This window comes from Erythrolamprus reginae, chromosome 1 (assembly GCF_031021105.1).
Source record: "Erythrolamprus reginae isolate rEryReg1 chromosome 1, rEryReg1.hap1, whole genome shotgun sequence".
NCBI classification, from domain to species: Eukaryota; Metazoa; Chordata; class Lepidosauria; order Squamata; family Dipsadidae; genus Erythrolamprus; species Erythrolamprus reginae.
Genome location: NC_091950.1, coordinates 1643026 through 1663804, shown reverse-complemented (window position 1 = coordinate 1663804; position 20779 = coordinate 1643026). Strand labels below are relative to the sequence as shown.

The window sequence follows — 20779 nt, the reverse complement described above, 5'->3', positions numbered from 1 at the left end:
TTCGAGAGTATTGATGTCTGAGATGTGGTGTGGGTTCCAGACAGATGAGCTGTATTCGAGAATGGGTCTGGCATAGGTTTTGTAGGCTCTAGTCAGTAGTGAGAGATTGCCAGAGCAGAAGCTACATAGGATCAGGTTAACAACTCTGGAAGCCTTCTTGGCAATATTGTTGCAGTGGGCTTTAGCACTTAGGTCGTTTGATATTAGTATTCCAAGGTCTTTTACTGAGTGTGGGTTGGCTGCGAGAATTTGTTTATTCAGTTCATAAGTGTGGTTTGGATTCTTTTTGCCTATGTGGAGGGAAGAGCATTTGTTGGTTGATATTTGAAGTTGCCAGGTGTTAGACCAATCTGAGACAAAGTCCAGGTCTTTTTGGAGAGTGGGTGTGTTGTCGGTGGTGTTGAAAAGTTTCACATCGTCGGCAAAAAGCACACAGTTGCTTGCGATATGATCACAGAGGTCATTGATGTATAGGATGAAAAGAGTAGGACCTAGTACGCTGCCTTGGGGAACGCCACTTTTGACAGGGACGGGGGAGGAGATGGAACTTCCGATTTTGACAACTTGTTGCCTGTTTGACAGGAATGCAGTAATCCAGTTGTGGAGGAGTCCTGAGATGTTGGGATACCCCTTTGCTTCCCCTCGCTGGGATGCTCTTCATTTTGTGCTTGCGGGAAATCTGGGGGTGGGACACCCCAGCTGTGCTGGCAAGCACAAAGAGAATCGGGTGGTGGTGGGGAGGCAAAGGGGGAGGCAAAGGAGAACTCCCCACAAGCTGAGGTGAATGGAGTGGAGGAGAAGCGGTGAGTGGAGATGGGGCAGCTAGGGTTTGCACGCTTTTAAATTGATTCCTATGGGGAAAAGTTCTTCTACTTATGAAGGTTTCTACTTAAGAACCTGGTCATGGAACAATTTAAGCTTGTAAGTAGAAGTATCACTGTATTTTTTTAAAAAACCAAAAATAGAGATTAAGTATAATGTTTGATTCAAGAGGGATAGAAGGGGGAAGGAGAAATAAAACAAACCAATTGTACCTAAGATTCATGGATGGATGACTTTCCCAAAGGTTTTCAGAAGGATTCAAAGGTTGTGTGACTTTCATGGAGTGTCCATTGCATACAGTAATCCAGAACAAGATGACAATTCCGCCAGATTCTTCAACGGGTCCACTGAGGTTCTACTAGACACATTTGCAGAACCACCTCAATTTCCTTCATGTTGTAACCTGAATCCAGTTATAGAAAGACATTTGACTCATTTCTTTGTAAACCTGATTTATGTTACTATGGCTTTGCATGCTATGTAAATTCATTCCACATGTTCAGTTTGTTGTACTGAACTGCTTCTTGTGTGAAATCAACTATTGTCAACTTTAGCACACAGAACAGGACTCAACGTGATGTATAATTCATGAAATTGTGGTGGTTTTTTCCTGCATCAAAGCATAAAGAATGGGCCTCTATGTCCATTGAAGTCACAAATCAGGGCAGGCACTATGAGGAAAACTAATTCTTTAGAGGTGTGGGAAAGAATTAGCAATTTGGCATTGGACCAGATTACCTACGGAACCGCCATCTGCCGCATGAATCCCAGCATCCGGTTAGGTCCCACAGAGTCGGCCTTCTCCAGGACCCATCAACTAGACAATGTCGCTATGCGGGACCTAGTGGAAGAGCCTTCACTGGGGGGGGGCGTCTGGAATGAGCTCCCCCCAGAGATTCGTACTGCCCCAACCCTCCTTGCCTTTGGTAAGAACTTGAAAACTTATTTATTCTACCAGGCTGGGAGTCATTAGATCCCAGCCTCTAGCCACTGAATGCTTAGTAAGCTTGGTTTGTGTTTGAGTGAATTATTTTTGATATTTATTATTTATTATTTTATTATTATTATTTATTGGATTTGTATGCCGCCCCTCTCTGTGGACTCGGGGCGGCTAACCACAGTGACAAAACAGAATGTAAAAATCCAATGCTAAAACAGTTAAAAACCCTTGTTATAAAACCAATCATACATACAAACATACCATGCATAAATTGTAGAAGCCTAGGGGAAAAGATTATCTTGGTTCCCCCATGCCTGACGGCAGAGGCGGATTTTGAGGAGCTTACGAAAGGCAAGGAGGGTGGGGGCTATTTTAATCTCTGGGGGGAGTTGGTTCCAGAGGGTTGGGGCTGCCACAGAGAAGGCTCTTCCCCTGGGCCCCCCAACCGACATTGTTTAGTTGATGGGACCTGGAGAAGGCTGGGATTCGTGCAGCAGAAGGCGGTCCCTGAGATAATTTAACTTTTATAATGTTTTAGATTAACTATTTAATTAATTGGATCCAATTGTATTTTGTACACTGTTTTATTGTTGAAATGTTGTGAGTCAACCCGAGTCCACGGAGAGGTGTGGCATACAAATCCAATTAATAAATTATAATAATAAATAAAATAAATTTTCTGAAGGTCTCTTTTCTTTCAGCTTCTTCCCTATTTGAGGAACATCCAGTTCAATAACAGTGCTGGAGATGAAACCTACTTCTCAGAAAATGGACTGGGATCTGCTCGTTATGATCTTTTCAACTGGGTTTTCTTCCCCAATGGATCTTTTCTCCCTGTGAAAGTTGGAAAAATAGATCCCGGGGCTCCTCCAGGCCAGGATTTCACCATTAACTCTCATGCAATTGTCTGGGCAACAAAGGTAAAAAAAAAATTTTTTTTTTCCAATTCATTTTTATTTTATTTTGTTTGACTTACAAACATGAAAGGCCAGGTGAAATATCGCCTGGACGAAAATTGCCGATGGCGGGAACCAACTCGGCTCCCCCATCAGCTGGGGGGCGTTCCCCGCGATAGCGTGGGAACGCCCCTGAGCAATCAGCGGCCGCTCGGGCATTCTGGGAAAGCCGAGGGGCGGGGCATGTGCCCTTTATCAGGGCTTGCTTGCCCTCCCCTGGCTTCCCTTGCCGACGAGCTCGCCGCAAAACGGAGCTCGCCTCCTTCGTTGGATCGCCGCTCCTTCTTCATTGCCGGCATCGCGCAGGACGGCGCCTACAGGAACTTCGAAGATTCCCTTTTTCCCGCCCGGTTTGCTTGCTTGGGGAAAGGGGGAGGTGGTCAGATGGCTAGCGTGGGCTGACGGCCCCAACAACCCCCTCCCCAACCTTGTGTTTGTAGCAGCGGGGCATGCATGGGCTTCTACCGGCTTGCCTGTTGGGAGCGCGGCTTCAGGGACTGTGGGTCCGCCCGGGCAGGTTAGCAAGGGCTCTGACGGCCCAGCTGGCAACGCGCCAGAGTGTTTCGGTGCCGGGCAACTAAGGCGAGCGCTGAGAGCGAGCAGCGGCAACGGGGAGGCCTTTTTCCCCCCTTCCCCCACGTGGTTTGTGTTCCGCGTGCAGGGCGGCGCTGGGGGGGGGCTGCCACGTTGGGAGGCTGCCGTGAAGTAAGACTTTAAATTTATAATTATATTAGCAGCATTTTGGAAACTTTCAAAGCTATCACCTCATGTTAAGTTGCAACTTACCTAGAAGAATGATTTCCCAAGTATGCAAATGAGCTGTTGCATTCAGTAAATAAGTTGTCAGATATATTAAAGTAGGTAAATGTTATCATGATGGGGAAACTGGCACGTGCGCCATAGGTGACACTCAGACCCATATCTGAAGGCACATGAGGCATTTAATACATGTAACTTTTTCAAGGCTTAAATAAGATTCAGGAGGGAAGCATTTTAATAGGAAAGTGAACTGAGGTTGGTTGAAGGAAAGATCGGAAGCAATGTGAGAAATATTATTTTACTGAAAGAATAGTAGATGCTTGGAACAAACTTCCAGCAGACATGGCTGGTAAATCCATAGTAACTGAATTTAAAGATGCCTGGGATAAACATATATCCATCCTAAAATGCCTTAATTTATTTAAGTTGGTTTACTTGATTTGATTGAGCATAAAATGGTGGAATTGAAATGTTTCAATCTTGTAAAGTTAAGTACATGTATACTTGAATTGCTTAAAAAAAATGGACAAATTAAAACGATTTAATTTATTTAAGCAGGTAAACTTGAATTGATTGAGCATAGAAGGAATGAATCAAATGATTTAATTTATTTAAGTCAGTATACTTGAGTGATTGAGCATAAACTGAACGTTTCAGACAATTTAATTTATTTAAACTGGTACACTTGAAGTGGTTTAGCATAAACTGATTTGTAAAAACAATTTAATTTATTAAGTCAGTATAGTGAAATTGATTGAGCTTGAATCAAATTATTAAAATTTAATCGATTTAAGTCAGTAGATTTTGATTGAGCATAAAAGGAATGAATCAAAATGATCTAATTTAATTTAAGCTAGTATACTTGAATTGATCCTAAGTGGAATGAATTAAAAAGAGTTAAGTTATTGAAATGATTATACTTGAATTAGTTGAACATAAAGTGATCAATATATATATATAGATAGATAGATAGATATAGATATAGGATTTAGGTTATTAAGTCAGTATATGGGAATGGATTGTGCTTAATGAATTATCAAAATGATTTAATTTATTAAGTTAATATATTTGAATTGAGTGCGCTTAAAATGAATTAATTTGCAATTAAACTAATTTACTGGGGGGCACAACACATGGGTTGTGATATGACAGCGGGGCTGGTGGGCAAATCCCCCCCCTCTGCGCGCCCCACCAATTCCACAGGGCACTGTGAGCATTCCTTTAAGGCAATTTTTAGCGACAAATAAGGCCCCCTTTAGGCCAAACAAGCCACTAGGTTTTGAGCACTGGTTAGAACAAGATTTATAATTGAGCCATAATGTGGTGGACATAGAAATGGTAGGGGGAGTAAAACTTTCATATTCGGAAATGCTTTTCAGCAACCCGGTCTCACTACCACTTGTTAACAGTTCTTTCATACCCAGTGGATAATGGTGCCCTCTTATGGCATTTTTTCTCACAAAGAGGGACAATATCAATCAGGGATAGTAGCCATGAAACCAGGTTAGGGGTTTTGAGCAACTGGGTCTATGGAAAGACTGCCTTGTCAGTGAAAAATGGCTTTTAGTGATCAAAAGACGGTAGCTTTACTATAGACCTTTGCCCCTTTTGTTCATCATAGCTTCAGGGGACTTAGCTGGCTTCTGACAGCAACTTTGCAGTTAAAACCTTGGCTTCTGCTCAGAAGCGGGTTTAGCAGAAACAGTACAACAAATGACGAAGGCTTTCTGCTACTTGGGAGACTGTTAATCTTTATTACACTTTTATCAAACATATATCCCTGCACTCCATTTGGAACAGCGCTGCTGAATATAAAAGTGTTTGTTTCTTCCTATGTAAGGATCTCCTACCGAGAGCACTGTGCAGAAATATATCTTGGCCTTTCTTTGAAGCACGGTGGAATGGGGACCTAAGAAGCTGTTTGGCAGACAGGTCTGGCATATGTTTCTTTATCACATTGAAAATAGCAATTAGGTTATTGGGCGGTAAGTAAACATAGCCTCATGCTGCTCCCTTACCCTCAATTTAAAATAAATAAATAAATAATTGCTCTCACGCTTTAAGAAGGGTGACAGTGTTAATATAAACTGTTATGGCAGGTGAAACATGTTCTACACCTTACATAGAAAAATTTGTTTATTAAAGCTTTTGTTGAGAATATATACATGTTATCAGGCCAGAGGTTTACTTTGGTATGTTTTCCTCTTCACTTTCAAGTTGGCTTAATGGCAATCCTCCTGGTCAAATATGCCCTGAGGAATTATCTTTGTTAATTTTATGGCCATACTTAACTAGTGATGTACTGCACTAAAGGAGTACTTGGTAACAGGGGGGTTTTCTTATGTGCTTGCTCCTGGGTATTTATTATTGTTGTTATTATTATTATTATTATTATTATCATGATGTGCCAGATCCTGGAGCAGTTGCGCATGGAAGTCATTATGTCTCCCTGAATGGTGCTACTAATATTCTGAATTTTGCCACATTTCCAAATGTGAAGTTATTGTACTGGAGGCTACAACAGTACGGGTGTAGTTGGTAGCAAGCCCCCCCCCCCCCCTTTCTGGACAAGCAAAACTGAAAGATACTATTAATACCATAACTACAGCCTGCAGATCCCCACGTCATTACCATGCTGAAGGTTGGAAATCTCCCAAATTCTGGCTAATCCTCTCATGAGTAAGACAATGAGGAACTGGATTGAGGGGGCAATAGCCTGGCTCTGTTTAAAAGTGCTATTGCTAACATGTTGTAAGCCGCCATGAATCTAAGGAGAAGGGCGGCATAAAAATCGAATAAATAAATAAATAAATAAATTAGTCGGCTTATCTCAGCCCCTTTAGTTTTTTTTTCATAAGAAATGGTATAGTCACTTACCGGAATGGGGGGCTTGCAAGAACGCTAAGCATTGAGGTCATCTGAATCAAACTCACGTTTGAGTTGATTTTAAGCTTAATATAATTATTAAGCATTATATTAATTGTTTTTAACCCTTGTATGCTGTTCGAAAAAAGTTCCTAATGTTATGTTCCCGGGTCACCCTGACCCGGACCGAAAACTCTTCATTTGCAGTGCTTATGTTTGGTCTTTTTGAAAGCTTTTTTCACCTGAAACATGTTTGAACATTTCTGCACACAATGGAATGAAAATTGAACTGAAAAAATTAATCCTTATTGGTTTGTTTTGCACATAAATGTGCCTCCCCCCCCGTTTTTGTGAAAGTTTTTTCAATTTATGGATAGTTTTGCTTGCAAAATCCATTCTATTTTACTAAAGTTGGTGTGGGATTGGTAGCTTGAACATTTCTGCACACAATGATATGAAAATTGAACTGAGAAAATTAACCCTTATTGGTTTATTTTGCACATAAATGTGCCTCCCCCCCGTTTCTGTGACATAGTCTTCACTTTATGGATAGTTTTGCTAGCAGAATACATTCAATTTTGCTAAAGTTGGTGTTGGATTTGTAGCTTGAACATTTCTGAACATAATGATATGAAAATTGAAGTGGAAAAATTGATGCATATTGGTTTATTTTGCATATAAAGTTATTTCAATTTATATAAAAATGATGCTGTTAATTTCAAACTTACATACTTTTTTTTAGTAAAATGGATTTCTTTCATAAAATTAGTTATCTGGCTACAATGTGGTTGATTTTCAAAAGGATATTCCAAATATTTCTAGACAAATATGTATAAACAGTGACAATAATGGCACACAGCAAGGCCGGGGTGTGTGTCCCTTTTGTGGCAAAAATAAACCAATAAGAACCATTTTTTTCAGTTCATTTATATTTTTCTTATATTCAGAAATGTTCAATTTAGTATATCAAACCTTTTGGGGGAAAATTTCTTAGGGATTTGTAGCCTTAAAAAATAGAAATTGACACGAAATTCAGAAAGGATGGGGGGAGGGGCTTTTTGATCAAAATAAAAATATAAGTCTCAATTTTTCCAGTTCAATTTTCATATCATTATGTTCATAAATGTTCAAACTAGTTTTCCAGTTGAAAAAGTTTTCAAAAAGATCAAATTCAAGTACCTAAAAAAAATATTTTTGGTCCGGTCATATACGAACAGAAACAGATTCGAAGTTATGAATTTTTTTTGCCCAGAAAACAATTAGCCACCACCCCAAAAATATTTTTTGATGATCAGCATTGTTAAATTGAGTAAATGAATGCCTAAGATTTTAAAGAATATTTTGGATTTGGAGCATAAAAAAATAAAAAGTGAAAATGATTGCAAGCAGCCGAGGGGGGGGGGGGAGGCCTTATTTCTGATGTTAAAAAACCAGTAAGAATCATTTTTTTCAGTTCCTTTATATTTTTCTTATATTCAGAAATGTTCAAGGTACCATTCCCACACCAACTCCAGTAAAATAGACTGCATTTTGCAAGCAAAACTATCCATAAATTGAAAAAACTTTCACAAAAACGGGGGGGGAGGCACATTTATGGGCAAAATAAACCAATAAGGATTAATTTTTTCAGTTCAATTTTCATTCCATTGTGTGAAGAAATGTTCAGACTACTTTCCAAGTGAAAAAAGCTTTCAAAAAGACCAAACATAAGCACTGCAAATGAAGAGTTTTCGGTCCGGGTCAGGGTGACCCGGGAACATAACATTAGGGAGTTTTTTTTTTTCAGCAAGAAAGAAACCTCCCACCCCCCCAAAAAAATTCTCATAGAGAGAACCCCTGAAATGATGAAAAGTCATGAAATTTCAAGTTTCAGATGTGCAGGGAAAATTTTTTACAGGGTCTCAAACCTTGATTTCGGGTCTCACAGACCCGAACAGAACAGCAGGGTTTTAATGAATAATTCAGAAAATGTTATTATCATAAACAATATTGAAGTCGTGGTGCCAGGATGGTACCATTAATATTATGGTTATATTGATTAAGTCATGTTGGTAAAGCTAATCCATGCGCTAACGGTAAAGAAAGCATTGGCATGGGCCTTTGCTTATCTTCATAAATTTCTTGCAATTATTTTACTCCCTGGGTTAGCAAGCAAGGCCACGGAACATATTGGCTAATCCCCCTGGCATTTTAATGCTGGAGGAAGAGTATTATGATTTCCTGAGAGGAATACAGGAACATGGGACTGCGACTATGGTGTACAGCTGGCCCATCAGTGGAGTGAAGCGAGCCAGCAACAGGAGGCCCAGTCTGTTAACAGGGAGTATGTGTGCATGGGCAGGCGGTTGGCAGTCACATGGCATAGGCTGGGGCGCAGGGTACCCAGAATTGGGGGATGGCGCCATCGCTCAAGCAAAGGAATGAAGGTTGGACCACATGGTTACATGCCATCATGTAGGGGCAACAGGTGGGCTTAGCTCTCCTAACAAAAGACCTCGGCGTCAAACTATTTGAGGATAGGGGGAATGACCAAGAGATGGTCCAAGGAAAGGACTCAGATTGGGGAGAAATTAGTAAGCTGCTATACATTGCCCAGTTTCAGGGGCAACGGGCATTGGATGAGACCCAGATCCTCACCCAACGAGGCGAGGCTGTTTCACACGACAGCCATAAAAATGGCCTTTGGGACATGGTAGGTCTGCAAGGTGCTGTCATGATCTCATAGTAGTGGATCATGCAAGGTTCCCTGGGCCAGCAAACTGATGTTAAATAGCGGCTGCGGCAGCCGCGTTGGTTACACATGGTGGCTGACCAATAACGCAGATGGTGGATTGATCACTGGCCTGGTATATCAAACAAGGATAGATGCCGAGGTATGACGGACTCAGTGCAAGTAAAGCGATGAAGCCAGGGAAGGGTGCCTTTTAAAATAACAGTTAGGGGCCGTTACAGGAGGATCGGCAAGATATCGGGTGGTATTCCCTCAACAATACTGAATGCAGGTTTCAACAAGTTCTCAGCAAAGTAATGAATCCGGTGGCAGATGGAAGTCAGTGGCTTTCATAAAGTAGATTCAGAGCACCTGAGTACAAGCACTCTTGGGATCGGGTGGCTAACACTGTCTTTGTATCCTTATCGTTTCTCTAGGTCCTGGCCCTGCTCCACTTTGTTACGTGCGAAGTGCGAAGGAGCTGCCCTTCCGTTGCCCACAGTAGTGAACTGCAGCCACAGCATGGCTGGGTGGCTGAACATTGAGCTGCAACATTATCTTCAGGAATGTGGAGGTTGCTGAGTCGCTGGGGCTTCAGCGGAAAGGCTTGAGATCGGAGGTCTTCGTTTGAGACGGGTCTCTTCCGTTGTGAAAAGTCGGGAGCAGTGATGGGCCGGACCCAGATTGTTGGTGTTGCACACAGGTGGCAACGACCTGGTGATGGTGAAGGACTTGGCTCAGTGGCGTCAAGTCATGGCAGTCCCCCAGGGTTGGCAGAGCATATGGAACAGATTGTTGGTGTTGCACACGGGTGGCAACGACCTGGTGGTGGTGAAGGACTTGGCTCAGTGGCGTCAAGTCATGGCAGCCCCCCGGGGCTTGCAGAGCATATGGAACAGATTGCTGGTGTTGCACACGGGTGGCAACGACCTGGTGGTGGTGAAGGACTTGGCCCAGTGGCGTCAAGTCGTGGCAGTCCCCCGGGGCTTGCAGAGCATATGGAACAGATTGTTGGTCTTGCACACGGGTGGCAACGACCTGGTGTCGGTGAAGGACTTGGCACAGTGATGTCATGTCATGGTGAACCACCGGTCGTACGGGGCCTACGGCCGTGGTGTGTGGTTCTGGTGTATGGTTCTAATACCCCCACATGGAGGGGACGCGGAGTTGCCGTCACACCAACAGCTGTTGACGGGACCAGGTTATGGGTTAACATGGCAGGGGGAGGAAAAGTGATCTGACACACGGGCATGTGTTTTTAACCCCCCCCCCTAGCTTTCACTGGGTCAATTTAGGAAGATGTCAGGAGTGGCAATTTTTACACAGACCTGCAGTGGTGCCTGCGTGAGCTGGGGCAGGCTTAGGGGGGGAGCAGGGGGCCAAGATAGAGATCTGACCCCCTGCTGTGGCAGAAACGGGGCGGAAAGGGTATCAGTAGCAACTGTGTGTTCTCCTTTGGGCATCTTTTGTAAGATGATTGGCACCCCCATTGCACAACTCACGCTTCCTCCACGGACGGAGAGGTGCGAAGGGAGTGCCCTTGGGGCTCACCTACGTCATTTCCGGTTCCGGGTCATGCAAGGTGAGCCCTCCCACATGCTGGGCGTGGCTTTCGGGTCGGGAGTAGGCGGGACACGCCTCACCCTGACCAGGCTTGGAGTAACGCCCATTTAAGTTGCCCAAGTATGTTGTGTTCAGGAAACTCCGCCCCATTTAGTGACCCCTGCAGGTCTTTCTGTTAATATTTAATAAAGTGACCCATTTTACCCAGCTTGGTGTCCGAGTGTTCTTTTCCTGTCCAAGGCAAATGAAAGGCCAGGCGAAATATCGCCTGGACGAAAATTGCCGATGGCGGGAACCAACTCGGCTCCCCCATCAGCTGGGGGGCGTTCCCCGCGATAGCGTGGGAACGCCCCTGAGCAATCAGCGGCCGCTCGGGCATTCTGGGAAAGCCGAGGGGCGGGGCATGTGCCCTTTATCAGGGCTTGCTTGCCCTACCCTGGCTTCCCTTGCCGACGAGCTCGCCGCAAAACGGACACCCACCCACCCTCCGCTCAATCCAGGATGTTTTTATAGGTCGCCTGGTTTGGGGCCGAGTAGGAATTTTTGCAGTCTTAGGGCATTTGCTACAGATTGTTTTTCGCCTACTCCATCCTGGACGAGGGTAAGGATTTGTGGTTACGGGGTGCATCTGTATGTAAATAGGTTCTGATTCAGCAATTGGATGTTTATATTCTTGGTCACTATATGGCAGAAACGGGGCGGAAAGGGTATCAGTAGCAACTGTGTGTTCTCCTTTGGGCATCTTTTGTAAGATGATTGGCACCCCCATTGCACAACTCACGCTTCCTCCACGGACGGAGAGGTGCGAAGGGAGTGCCCTTGGGGCTCACCTACGTCATTTCCGGTTCCGGGTCATGCAAGGTGAGCCCTCCCACATGCTGGGCGTGGCTTTCGGGTCGGGAGTAGGCGGGACACGCCTCACCCTGACCAGGCTTGGAGTAACGCCCATTTAAGTTGCCCAAGTATGTTGTGTTCAGGAAACTCCGCCCCATTTAGTGACCCCTGCAGGTCTTTCTGTTAATATTTAATAAAGTGACCCATTTTACCCAGCTTGGTGTCCGAGTGTTCTTTTCCCGTCCAAGGCAAATTTAGACATCATACAATACAACATTGAACATTTACCATTTATATATTTACAAGATTTATTTTTTACAATTCTATTTACTATACCTTTTTCTTAACTTCCACCCAGTTGTATATTTTTTCCCACACTTTGTAATGTATTTTGTTGGTTTTGAATCTCATATGTTAATTTGCTAAATTTGGCGCAGTCTAATATTTTTTTAATCACCGTTTCTTTGTTTGGAGTCTTATCTTGTTTCCAAACTTGTGCATATGCTAATCTTGCAACAGTAAGTAAGTAATTTATTAAGTAGTAATTTTCTTTGCTGTGTTTGCCTCTAATTATGCCTAATAAATACATTTCCGGTTTTATCTCAATTTTGTAGCCCAATATTTCTTCCATCCATGTCCTAATTCGGATCCAGAATTTTTTTTTGCTTCGTTAATCTCTTCTGGGGATTCAAAACTTCTCCCTTACTGGAGAAAAGGGTTACTTAATCAAAAATATTGCAACCATTTGATGAAAAAGTGGTTTTTCAAAAAAAAAATTAGGAAGAAATTCTGGAAGATTAGGAAGAAATTCTGCTTGAATGGATGCAGATGGAGCAGCCCCGAGTGGTTTCCATGGACCATGCCTGTTCAGTTGGATCTCCATCATTGTTTCCTTCAGAAAAGCTATCAATCAATTCATGGCTCTTCTTTTGCATGTCCCTCTTCAGTTCCAAACTCCCAAAAACATTACATGGCACAAGCCTTAATCCTCCAGGAACTTTTCCTGGTTTGTGCTACACTTAACTATTGCTTCTGAAGATATTCTAATGATTGGAACAGAAATATGAAAATGAATAAGGGAAACGTTGCTAAACACATCTACAGTATTTCTCTTTTCTCTTGTAGAAGGCTCCCTTTGCCAGGTGTGGCCTGAAGAGGTGCCAGGCAGGAGAGAGGAGAAGAGTTCCAGAGGGAGAGGAGGTCTGCTGCTACCAATGTGACCCTTGTCCAGAAGGCACCATTTCTAATCAGACAGGTAGAGCACACTTTCAATGTAGATCTTCCAATATCAAGGAAACCATTCAGTAGTAACCAATATCATTTTTGTTCATTTTTGGTAGATTCACATTCTTTCACATATTCATGCTTTTCAAGAGAAGGTCTGTTCCTGGATCTAAACTGGTTTATCTCCCCCTGGCCACCTTTCCTGTTCCTCAGCAATTAAATTCAGGATAGTTCCAGGCACAATTCATGAATTCCCTACTAGACTTTCTAGTCCTACTCTAGATATTATGGCCATTAACTCACAGAGTTTGTTGCTCAAGCTTTGGGCATTTGTGCACATTACCCGAAGAACATTATTATCATTATTTGTTTGTCCCTTATCCTCAACAACTACATCTATTTCATTTACCTTTTCATAAACTTCATAAACCTCAACTATCCTCGTTGGTCGGGGACAGAAGTTATCCACATATGTTACATCTCTGTCCCCTTTACCTAGTTTAAATGCCTGTCCAAAAAAGTTCTGAACTCCTCACCAAGGACCAGGGTACCTCTGTATGATGGATGCAAACCATCCCTCTTAAACAACTCCCTATTAGACCACCTACTAACTTCATGACTAACATATCCAAAACCTTCAGCTTTACACCACTGCCTTAACCACTCATTAAATAAAAGTTGTTTTATACTCCTGACCACAAATCAGTAACACCTCTGAGAAAGTCAATGAATTAGTTATGCTGCCCAGCTCCACACTAAGATATTGGAAATCTCTTTTTACTTGATTAACATTTCTCTGGGACAAATCATTTGTGCCAAGATGCTCCACCACATCAACGTTATTATCTTTACTCACAGCCTTCACAATACTTGTAATCTGCCTCCTGTCCCTGCTGGCAGTGGCTCCTGGGAGACACTTCATCAGCCTCACCACATCCTTACTCTGTCCCAAATCAACACCTCTAATAGTCGAGTCACCCACAAGAAAATGCATCCTCTTTTTATTTCCACTAACTGCACCTGATGGTTTGGTAACACTATGCACTTCTCCTACAACAACTTCCCTTATCACCTCGAGGTTCAACTACTGCAATGCTCTCTACATGGGGCTACTTTTGAAGAGTCAAATCATCCAAAATGAAGCCGTGTGAGCAGTTATGGGCCTTCCAAGTCATACCCATATTTCTCCAGCACTCCCCAGACTGCATTGGTTGCCGATTGGTTTCCAGACGCAATTCAAAGTATTGGTTATGACATACAAAGCCCTACATGGCATCGGACCAGATTACCTCTGGGACCGCCTTCTGCCGCATGAGTCCCAATGACTGATTAGGTCCCACCGAGTTGGCCTTCTCCAAGTCCTGTCAACTAGACAATGTTGTCTGGCAGGATGTAGGGGAAGAGCCTTCTCTGTGGGGGCCCAGGTCTCTGGAATCAGCTTCCCCCAGAGATTGGCTCTGCCCACACCATCCTTGCCTTGTGTAACAGCTGAAAGACCTATTTATGCCACTAGGCTTGGGGCCATTAGATCTTAGCCCCCTGTCCAATGAGTGTAGTATATTTTACTGTGTAAATGGTAATGAATTATTTTAAATCTTATTAAGTTTTTTAGTATATTAATTGGATTTTTAGTTACGTATATGGTATATTGTTTTTGACATGTTGTGAGCCACCATGAGACCAAAATGCACAGGTACAATATATGTGGTACATTGCTCAACAGTAGTAACTGTGAGAGGGACCTTGGAGTCCCAATGAACAATCAGCTAAATATGAGCCAGCAATGTGCTGCAGCTGCCAAAAAGGGCTAGGCTGCATAAACAGAGGGATATAATCAAGACCACTTTATAATGACTTGGTAAGACCACACTAGTAATATTGCATCCAGTTTTGGTCTACTTTAGCAAATGCCTTACTGAAGTCCAAGTAACATTGGACTTACATTGACAGCATTCTTCTGGTCCACTAATTTTGTTATTCTATTCTATTCTATTCTATTCTATTCTACTCTACTCTACTCTACCCTACCCTATTCTATTCTACTCTATTCCGCAAAGGTGTAAACAACCTTGTTGTAGGCTACCCTATCACCAAGATAATAGATATCTTCTTTTGATTGTCCATGAAATGAAAAGTACTCTTGATTTCAGATTCTGCGAGTTGTGATCCTTGCCCAGAAGATGAATATCCTAACAAGGAGAAGGACCACTGCATTGCCAAAAAGCTCCATTTCCTTGCCTATGAAGATCTCCTGGGATATGCTTTAGTTTCTCTTACACTTTTTCTTTCTATGATCACATTGGCAGTTCTGGCAGTTTTCCTTAAACATCATGACACACCGATTGTCAAGGCCAACAATCGAGATCTCACCTACATCCTCCTGGTCTCCCTCCTGCTCTGCTTCCTTTCTTCCTTCCTCTTCATTGGAAAACCCAGGAAACTCACCTGTCTCTTTCAACAAACTGCCTTTGCCATTCTTTTTTCCCTTGCAGTTTCCTCCATCTTGGCAAAAACTGTCATGGTGGTTCTGGCCTTCATGGCTACGAAACCAGGGAACAAGACAAGGAAACTCTTAGGAAAACCTCTGACCAACTCCATTATCTTAGCTTGTCCCCTGGTCCAAGTAATTCTTTGTGCCACCTGGCTGATAACCTCTCCCCCATTTCCCAACATGGACTTCCACTCCTTGATAGGAGAGGCCATCTTGGGATGCAATGAAGGCTCAGCTTTAATGTTTTATGCTGTCCTTGCCTATCTGGGTTTCCTAGCCCTTGTTAGTTTTACCATGGCTTTTTTGGCTAGGAAATTACCCGACAGCTTTAATGAAGCCAAGTTCATTACTTTTAGCATGCTGGTCTTCTGCAGTGTTTGGATCAGCTTCCTCCCAGCCTATTTGAGCACCAAAGGGAAGTCTATGGTGGCTGTGGAGATCTTCTCCATCTTGGCCTCTGCCGCTGGTCTCTTGGCTTGCATCTTTTCTCCCAAATGCTACATTATCATCTTCAAGCCCCATCTGAACTGTAGAGAGAATATAATGAGACAGAAGAATCTCTGATTTATGTCGTTATTGAAAACCTCTACTTTCACTTAAAGATATTTTTGTATTTCATCTTACTTCCATTAAATAATGTGACAAATGATTTGATTGTAATCTCTCTCTCTCTCTCTCTCTCTCCATCCATCCATCAATCCATCTCTATCTATCTGTCTGTCTGTCTGTCTGTCTGTCTGTCCGTCCATCCAACCATGCGTCCGTCCGTCCGTCTGTCTGTCCATCTATCTATTGGATTTATATGCTGCCCCTCTCCAAAGACTTGGGCTGGCTTACAGTATATAAAGAACAATACAAAATATCCTAAATCCAATTTTAAAGCTAAATTAACTAATCTAAAACCCCAATTTCTTACAAACCAATCACTCTCATTCTAACAAACAAACATACCTTCCATTCATCAGCCAGGGAATGATGTCTAATGCCCCCAGGCCTGTCTGCACAAGTGAGTCTTTAGGCTCTTGCAGAAAGCAAGGAGGGTGGGGTGGTATGAATATCTGGGGAGGAGCTAGTTCCAGAGGAACCCCCCCCCCAATAGGCTCTTCCCCTAGGCCCCAACAGGCGACATTGTCTAGTAAAGGGAGGTGAACCACTGTAGGACAGTGCCTCCCACTCCCAACCCCTCCAGTCGATGCAGAAGGATACCATGGCAAATGGTATTGAAAGCTGCTGAGAAATCAAGAAGCACCAGGATAGAGGATTGACTCCTGTCCTTGGTCCACCAAAGGTCATCCATCAGCACAACTAAAACAGTTTCTGTACGGTAGCCGGGCCTGATTCCTGCCTGTTGAGGGCCCAGATAATTGGCTTCATCGAAAGGACTGTTGGAGCTGGAGCGACACCACTTTATCAACAACCTCCCCTTTTAAAAGGAAGGTTGGTCATGCGACTGGCTGGTCATGCCATGTGAAGGTCATCTAGTGATGAGGTCCCCCTGGGTGGTCACATAACCAAGTGGTCACACAATGTGAGGGCCATCTGACCACAAAAGGCATATAAAATAAGAAAAGAACTGACACGAGACACTGGAATTGAAGTTCTGCGGATGATGTAGGTCAGGTACCTAGCCTGGTGACAAAACATTTGGAAAGTAAACAAGAAGCTCAGAAATAAACCACCCCCAACCTGAATTCATGTTAATTTTGCAGCCAAAGTCCCAAAGGTGCTTTTTCTTTCATGAGGCAACTGGACTTGTTTTTTTCTTTGAAGACATTTCACTTCTCCTCCAAGAAGCTTCTTCAGCTCTGACAGGATGGTGGGAATGGAAGCATGGAAGCATTTATACTCCTTGCATACAAAGTTGGTCATTTGCATCCTTATAGAGAGTTATTGAGGCCACTTGGAGATTTACCTGTGTCCTCAGAGTCACCTGAGTGGCGCTCCTGGTTCCTGTAGTCTGCAATTTTTTCACTGGAAATCCATTCCTCTTCCCATGCCATTCAAAGGGGGTTTATTCCAAATTTTATAGCTAAAACTCTGTAGAGATTCTCAGTCATGGTTGTCCCAAAGGTGCTTTTTCAGGAGGCAACTGAACTTTCTTGTTTTTTCTTTGAAGATGTTTTGCTTTTCATCCAAGAAGCTTCCTCAGCTCTGATGAGATAGTGGGGAATGGAAGGATGCAAATGACTAGCGGTCATCTAAAAGGATGAAAATGACCAGCTGTCTGCAAGGAATTTAAATCCTTCCATTCCTTACTGTTGTGAGTAGCTCTGGCCCAGCTCCTGCCCCAAGGACTGTGGATGTGGGGGAGACATCCACATGCTGCAGGCCTGTTTTGCCCCCAGTGGAATGTGCTGATGAAGAAGACATGAGTGACAGGGAGGAGGAGAGTGTGGCAGACAGCTCAGAAGGAGATCAATTATCTAGCTCCTCCTTGGATTCAGAACAAGAGTTAATGATACAGCTACGCATGCGGAAAGCGATGCATAGGCAGCAACAACTGAGAGATTATTATCAAAGAAAATGAGGCCACCTGTGGTTGGGTGGGGCTGTGGTCATTAGTGAGGCTGCTACAAATATCAGCCTGTGGGTTTGGGCATTGTGGAGGATTATCTGATCATTGTGTTTCATGACTGCTTTGATGACTTTGATCTTTGTGTGCTGATTTTTCCCCGCTTTGAAACTAAACCAGAGCAAAGTGTGTGTCACTTTGTGAAAGAAGAAGGACTTTGAATTGCCTCACAGCTGCAAGCTAAGTATCACAGAACTGATAAGGGACTTGTACAAATTACCAATTTGTTTGGAGACGAGTGCTCTTTGCTATACCAAAAGAGGGCTTGGTTTAAGTGAATTTTCATTATAAAGAACATTGTTTTGAATTTTCAAACGTGTGTGTGTCTGAAATTGTATCTGTGCATTTTTTTTTGGGAGGATTCTACCAGAGAGCTCGACAGAACACCTTACTATCCTGTCATAGGAAATGGGGGGTGGAGGGAAGTGTTTGAGATTTCAGGGGGGAAGTCTGATGGAGGAGCCCAGGGAAGTTTCGTTTCTCATGAGAAGGGGTGATGAAGGGGGGCAGCTGCAAGCTGGCATAGTTATGCAAAATAATATAGCAAATAGCAAAACCATGCAAGAAGCTTGGGAGACTTTAAAAACTATGAGAAAGACCTACAACAAGGGCACAAACAGGCAAAGAAGGATAAAAGAAAAGATGGCATGAATTAAAATACAACAGGATGAAATAACATTATTCTCTGTAAATGTCAATGGACTAAATTCACCTATGAAAAGAAAAAACATAAGAACATAAGAAGAGCCCTGCAGAATCAGGCCAAAGCCCATTGAGCCCATTGAGCAGGAAGAGAAGGCAAAACCCTCCCTTTCCCTTGACCCCCAACAAATGCTACTCAAGGGAATCCTGCCTACCTCAACCAACATAGAGGTGGCACATGGACATCCATTTCAATAACCACTGATACATTAGCATCCATGAATCTGTCTAATCCTGCCTTGAAGCTATCAAGGCTGACAGCTGTCACAACCTCTTCTGGAAGTGAATTCCATAAACAAACGACCCTCTGGGTGAAGAAATATTTCCCTTGATTTGTCCTCACTTTCTTACCTATGAGCTTTAGGGAGGGCCCCCTTTTCCTAGTATTGTGTGATAGAGAAAATATTTTTTCTCTATCCACCTTTTCTATCCCATGCATGATTTTATACACTTTGATCAAGTCACTCCTTAAACGCCGTCTTTCAAGGCTGAAGAGACCAAGGCGTTTCAACCTGGTTTCATAAGGGAGGGGCTCCATTTCCTTTATCGTTCTTGTTGCCCTTTTTTGCCCCTTTTCCAGTTCCATTATATCCTTCTGGAGGTGCAGTGACCAGAACTGTACACAGGACTCCAAGTGTGGTCTCACCATCAATTTGTACAGAGGCAACACAACACTTACCAACTTAAGATAAAAAGATTCATCATGAATTATTAAAACAAAATACAGTGATACCTCTACTTAAGAACGCCTCTACTTAAGAACTGGGAGGCTTTGGCAGTCCAGAGTGAACTAAGCATTTTCCTTTCTCTGGGCACTCGGAGAGGGAGTGAACCTCTGCCAGCGCCCAGAGAAAAGAAACGCTCCCTTCACTCTGGGCAGCCGTCGAGCCACCACAGCGAAGGAAAGGTGCTGGCTACAAAGCAAGTGAGCGAGAGGAGAGGGGAGCCCTTCAGCATGGGAAAGACGAGGCAGCAGGTAGCAGCAGCAACAGCAGCCAGTGTATGGGAAGCAGTGTATGGGAGGCAGCCTCGCGCCGGGTGTATCGGAGGTGTGTGCTCCTCCTCACTGCCTCAGAGTTCCTCTTTTTTTTTAAGCCTTAAAGTTTTGGATTTTTTTGATTCTCCTCACTTCTCCTTCTTCCTTCAGCAGTGACTCTCCTCCTCCTTTTGCTCTTCCTCCTCCTCCACCACCCAAATTCCAAACTTTTCTTTATTTCCTAATGTATTTGCATGCATTATTTGCTTTTATATTCATTCCTATGGGAAAAGTTGCTTCTTCTTAAGAACGTTTTTACTGAAGAACCTGGTCACGGAACAAATTAAGTTCTTAAGTAGAGGGACCACTGTACAGACATTACATGTATACAAGAGATGCATATTACGAAAGAAGAGAATAGCATTTGACACTTTCCAAGGTTGGGCGAATTTTTTTCATCTCTAGCATGGGTTTAAAAAAGAGGTCTTGCCATATATATTAAACAAACCTTAAAACCAAAACTATTGCTTAGTGGTGGAGACGGATGAATCCTAATGGTACAAATAGCAATTAGAAATAAAATAACCACAATTGTAGCAATATATGCCCTATCCATTAACCAAACTGATTTCTTTGCAGATCTGCACAAAACTTTAATAGGGATAATCTCAAATAACATATTAATAATAGATTCTAATGCAATTACTGATAGAAATAAAGACCACAAACGCATAATTAAATCAAAAAAAGGAAAGCAGTTACCCTCAACTTTTGAAGAATTAACAACAGAATTTAGCTTAAAAGATATATGGCATTTCTATAATCCTGATAGTAGACAATATACTTTCTTTTCATTCCCATATAAATGTTGGTCGCAAATTGATACGGCTTGGGCAAACATAGAATTTATTAATGAAATATTTGATATAAAGATAATTCCAAATGCCTGGGCTGATCATAATCCTCTATTATTGAAATGGAGAGACCCAACCAGGAGAATGAAACCAATATGGATGATGCATCAAGCAATCATGAAAGAAACTGAATTCGTTAAAATAATGCAACAAGAACTAGGATCTTTTCTTCAAATTAATAATGATGGTAACACCTCACTTAAGAATACATGGGACATAATGAAGGCCTACATAAGGGGAATTTACATAGGATATGGCATTAAGAGAAGAAACCAAAGGAAAGATAAACTAGATATATTAACAACAAAGTTACAAAAAATAGAGAAAACTTTACAAGATAAACCAAACGATTGTAAAGTATTAGGAGAATTGGATATTATCAAACATGAAATAACTCTAATAGCACAAGAATCAATTTCTTGGAAACTGAGAACTCCCAAACAAAAATACT

General features: G+C 42.6%; 1 protein-coding gene across 1 annotated transcript in view; it reads left to right on the top strand.

Annotated features, from left to right (window-relative positions):
- The window catches only part of LOC139158170 (vomeronasal type-2 receptor 26-like), a 39769-nt gene extending 24041 nt beyond the window's left edge, over positions 1-15728 (top strand). Inside the window, exons 5-7 of the mRNA XM_070735588.1 lie at positions 2464-2682; positions 12575-12704; positions 14824-15728. Of these exons, the coding sequence (XP_070591689.1) occupies positions 2464-2682; positions 12575-12704; positions 14824-15728 (1254 nt within the window). The remainder of the gene's footprint in view (positions 1-2463; positions 2683-12574; positions 12705-14823) is intronic.
- Positions 15729-20779: the final 5051 nt, after the last annotated feature.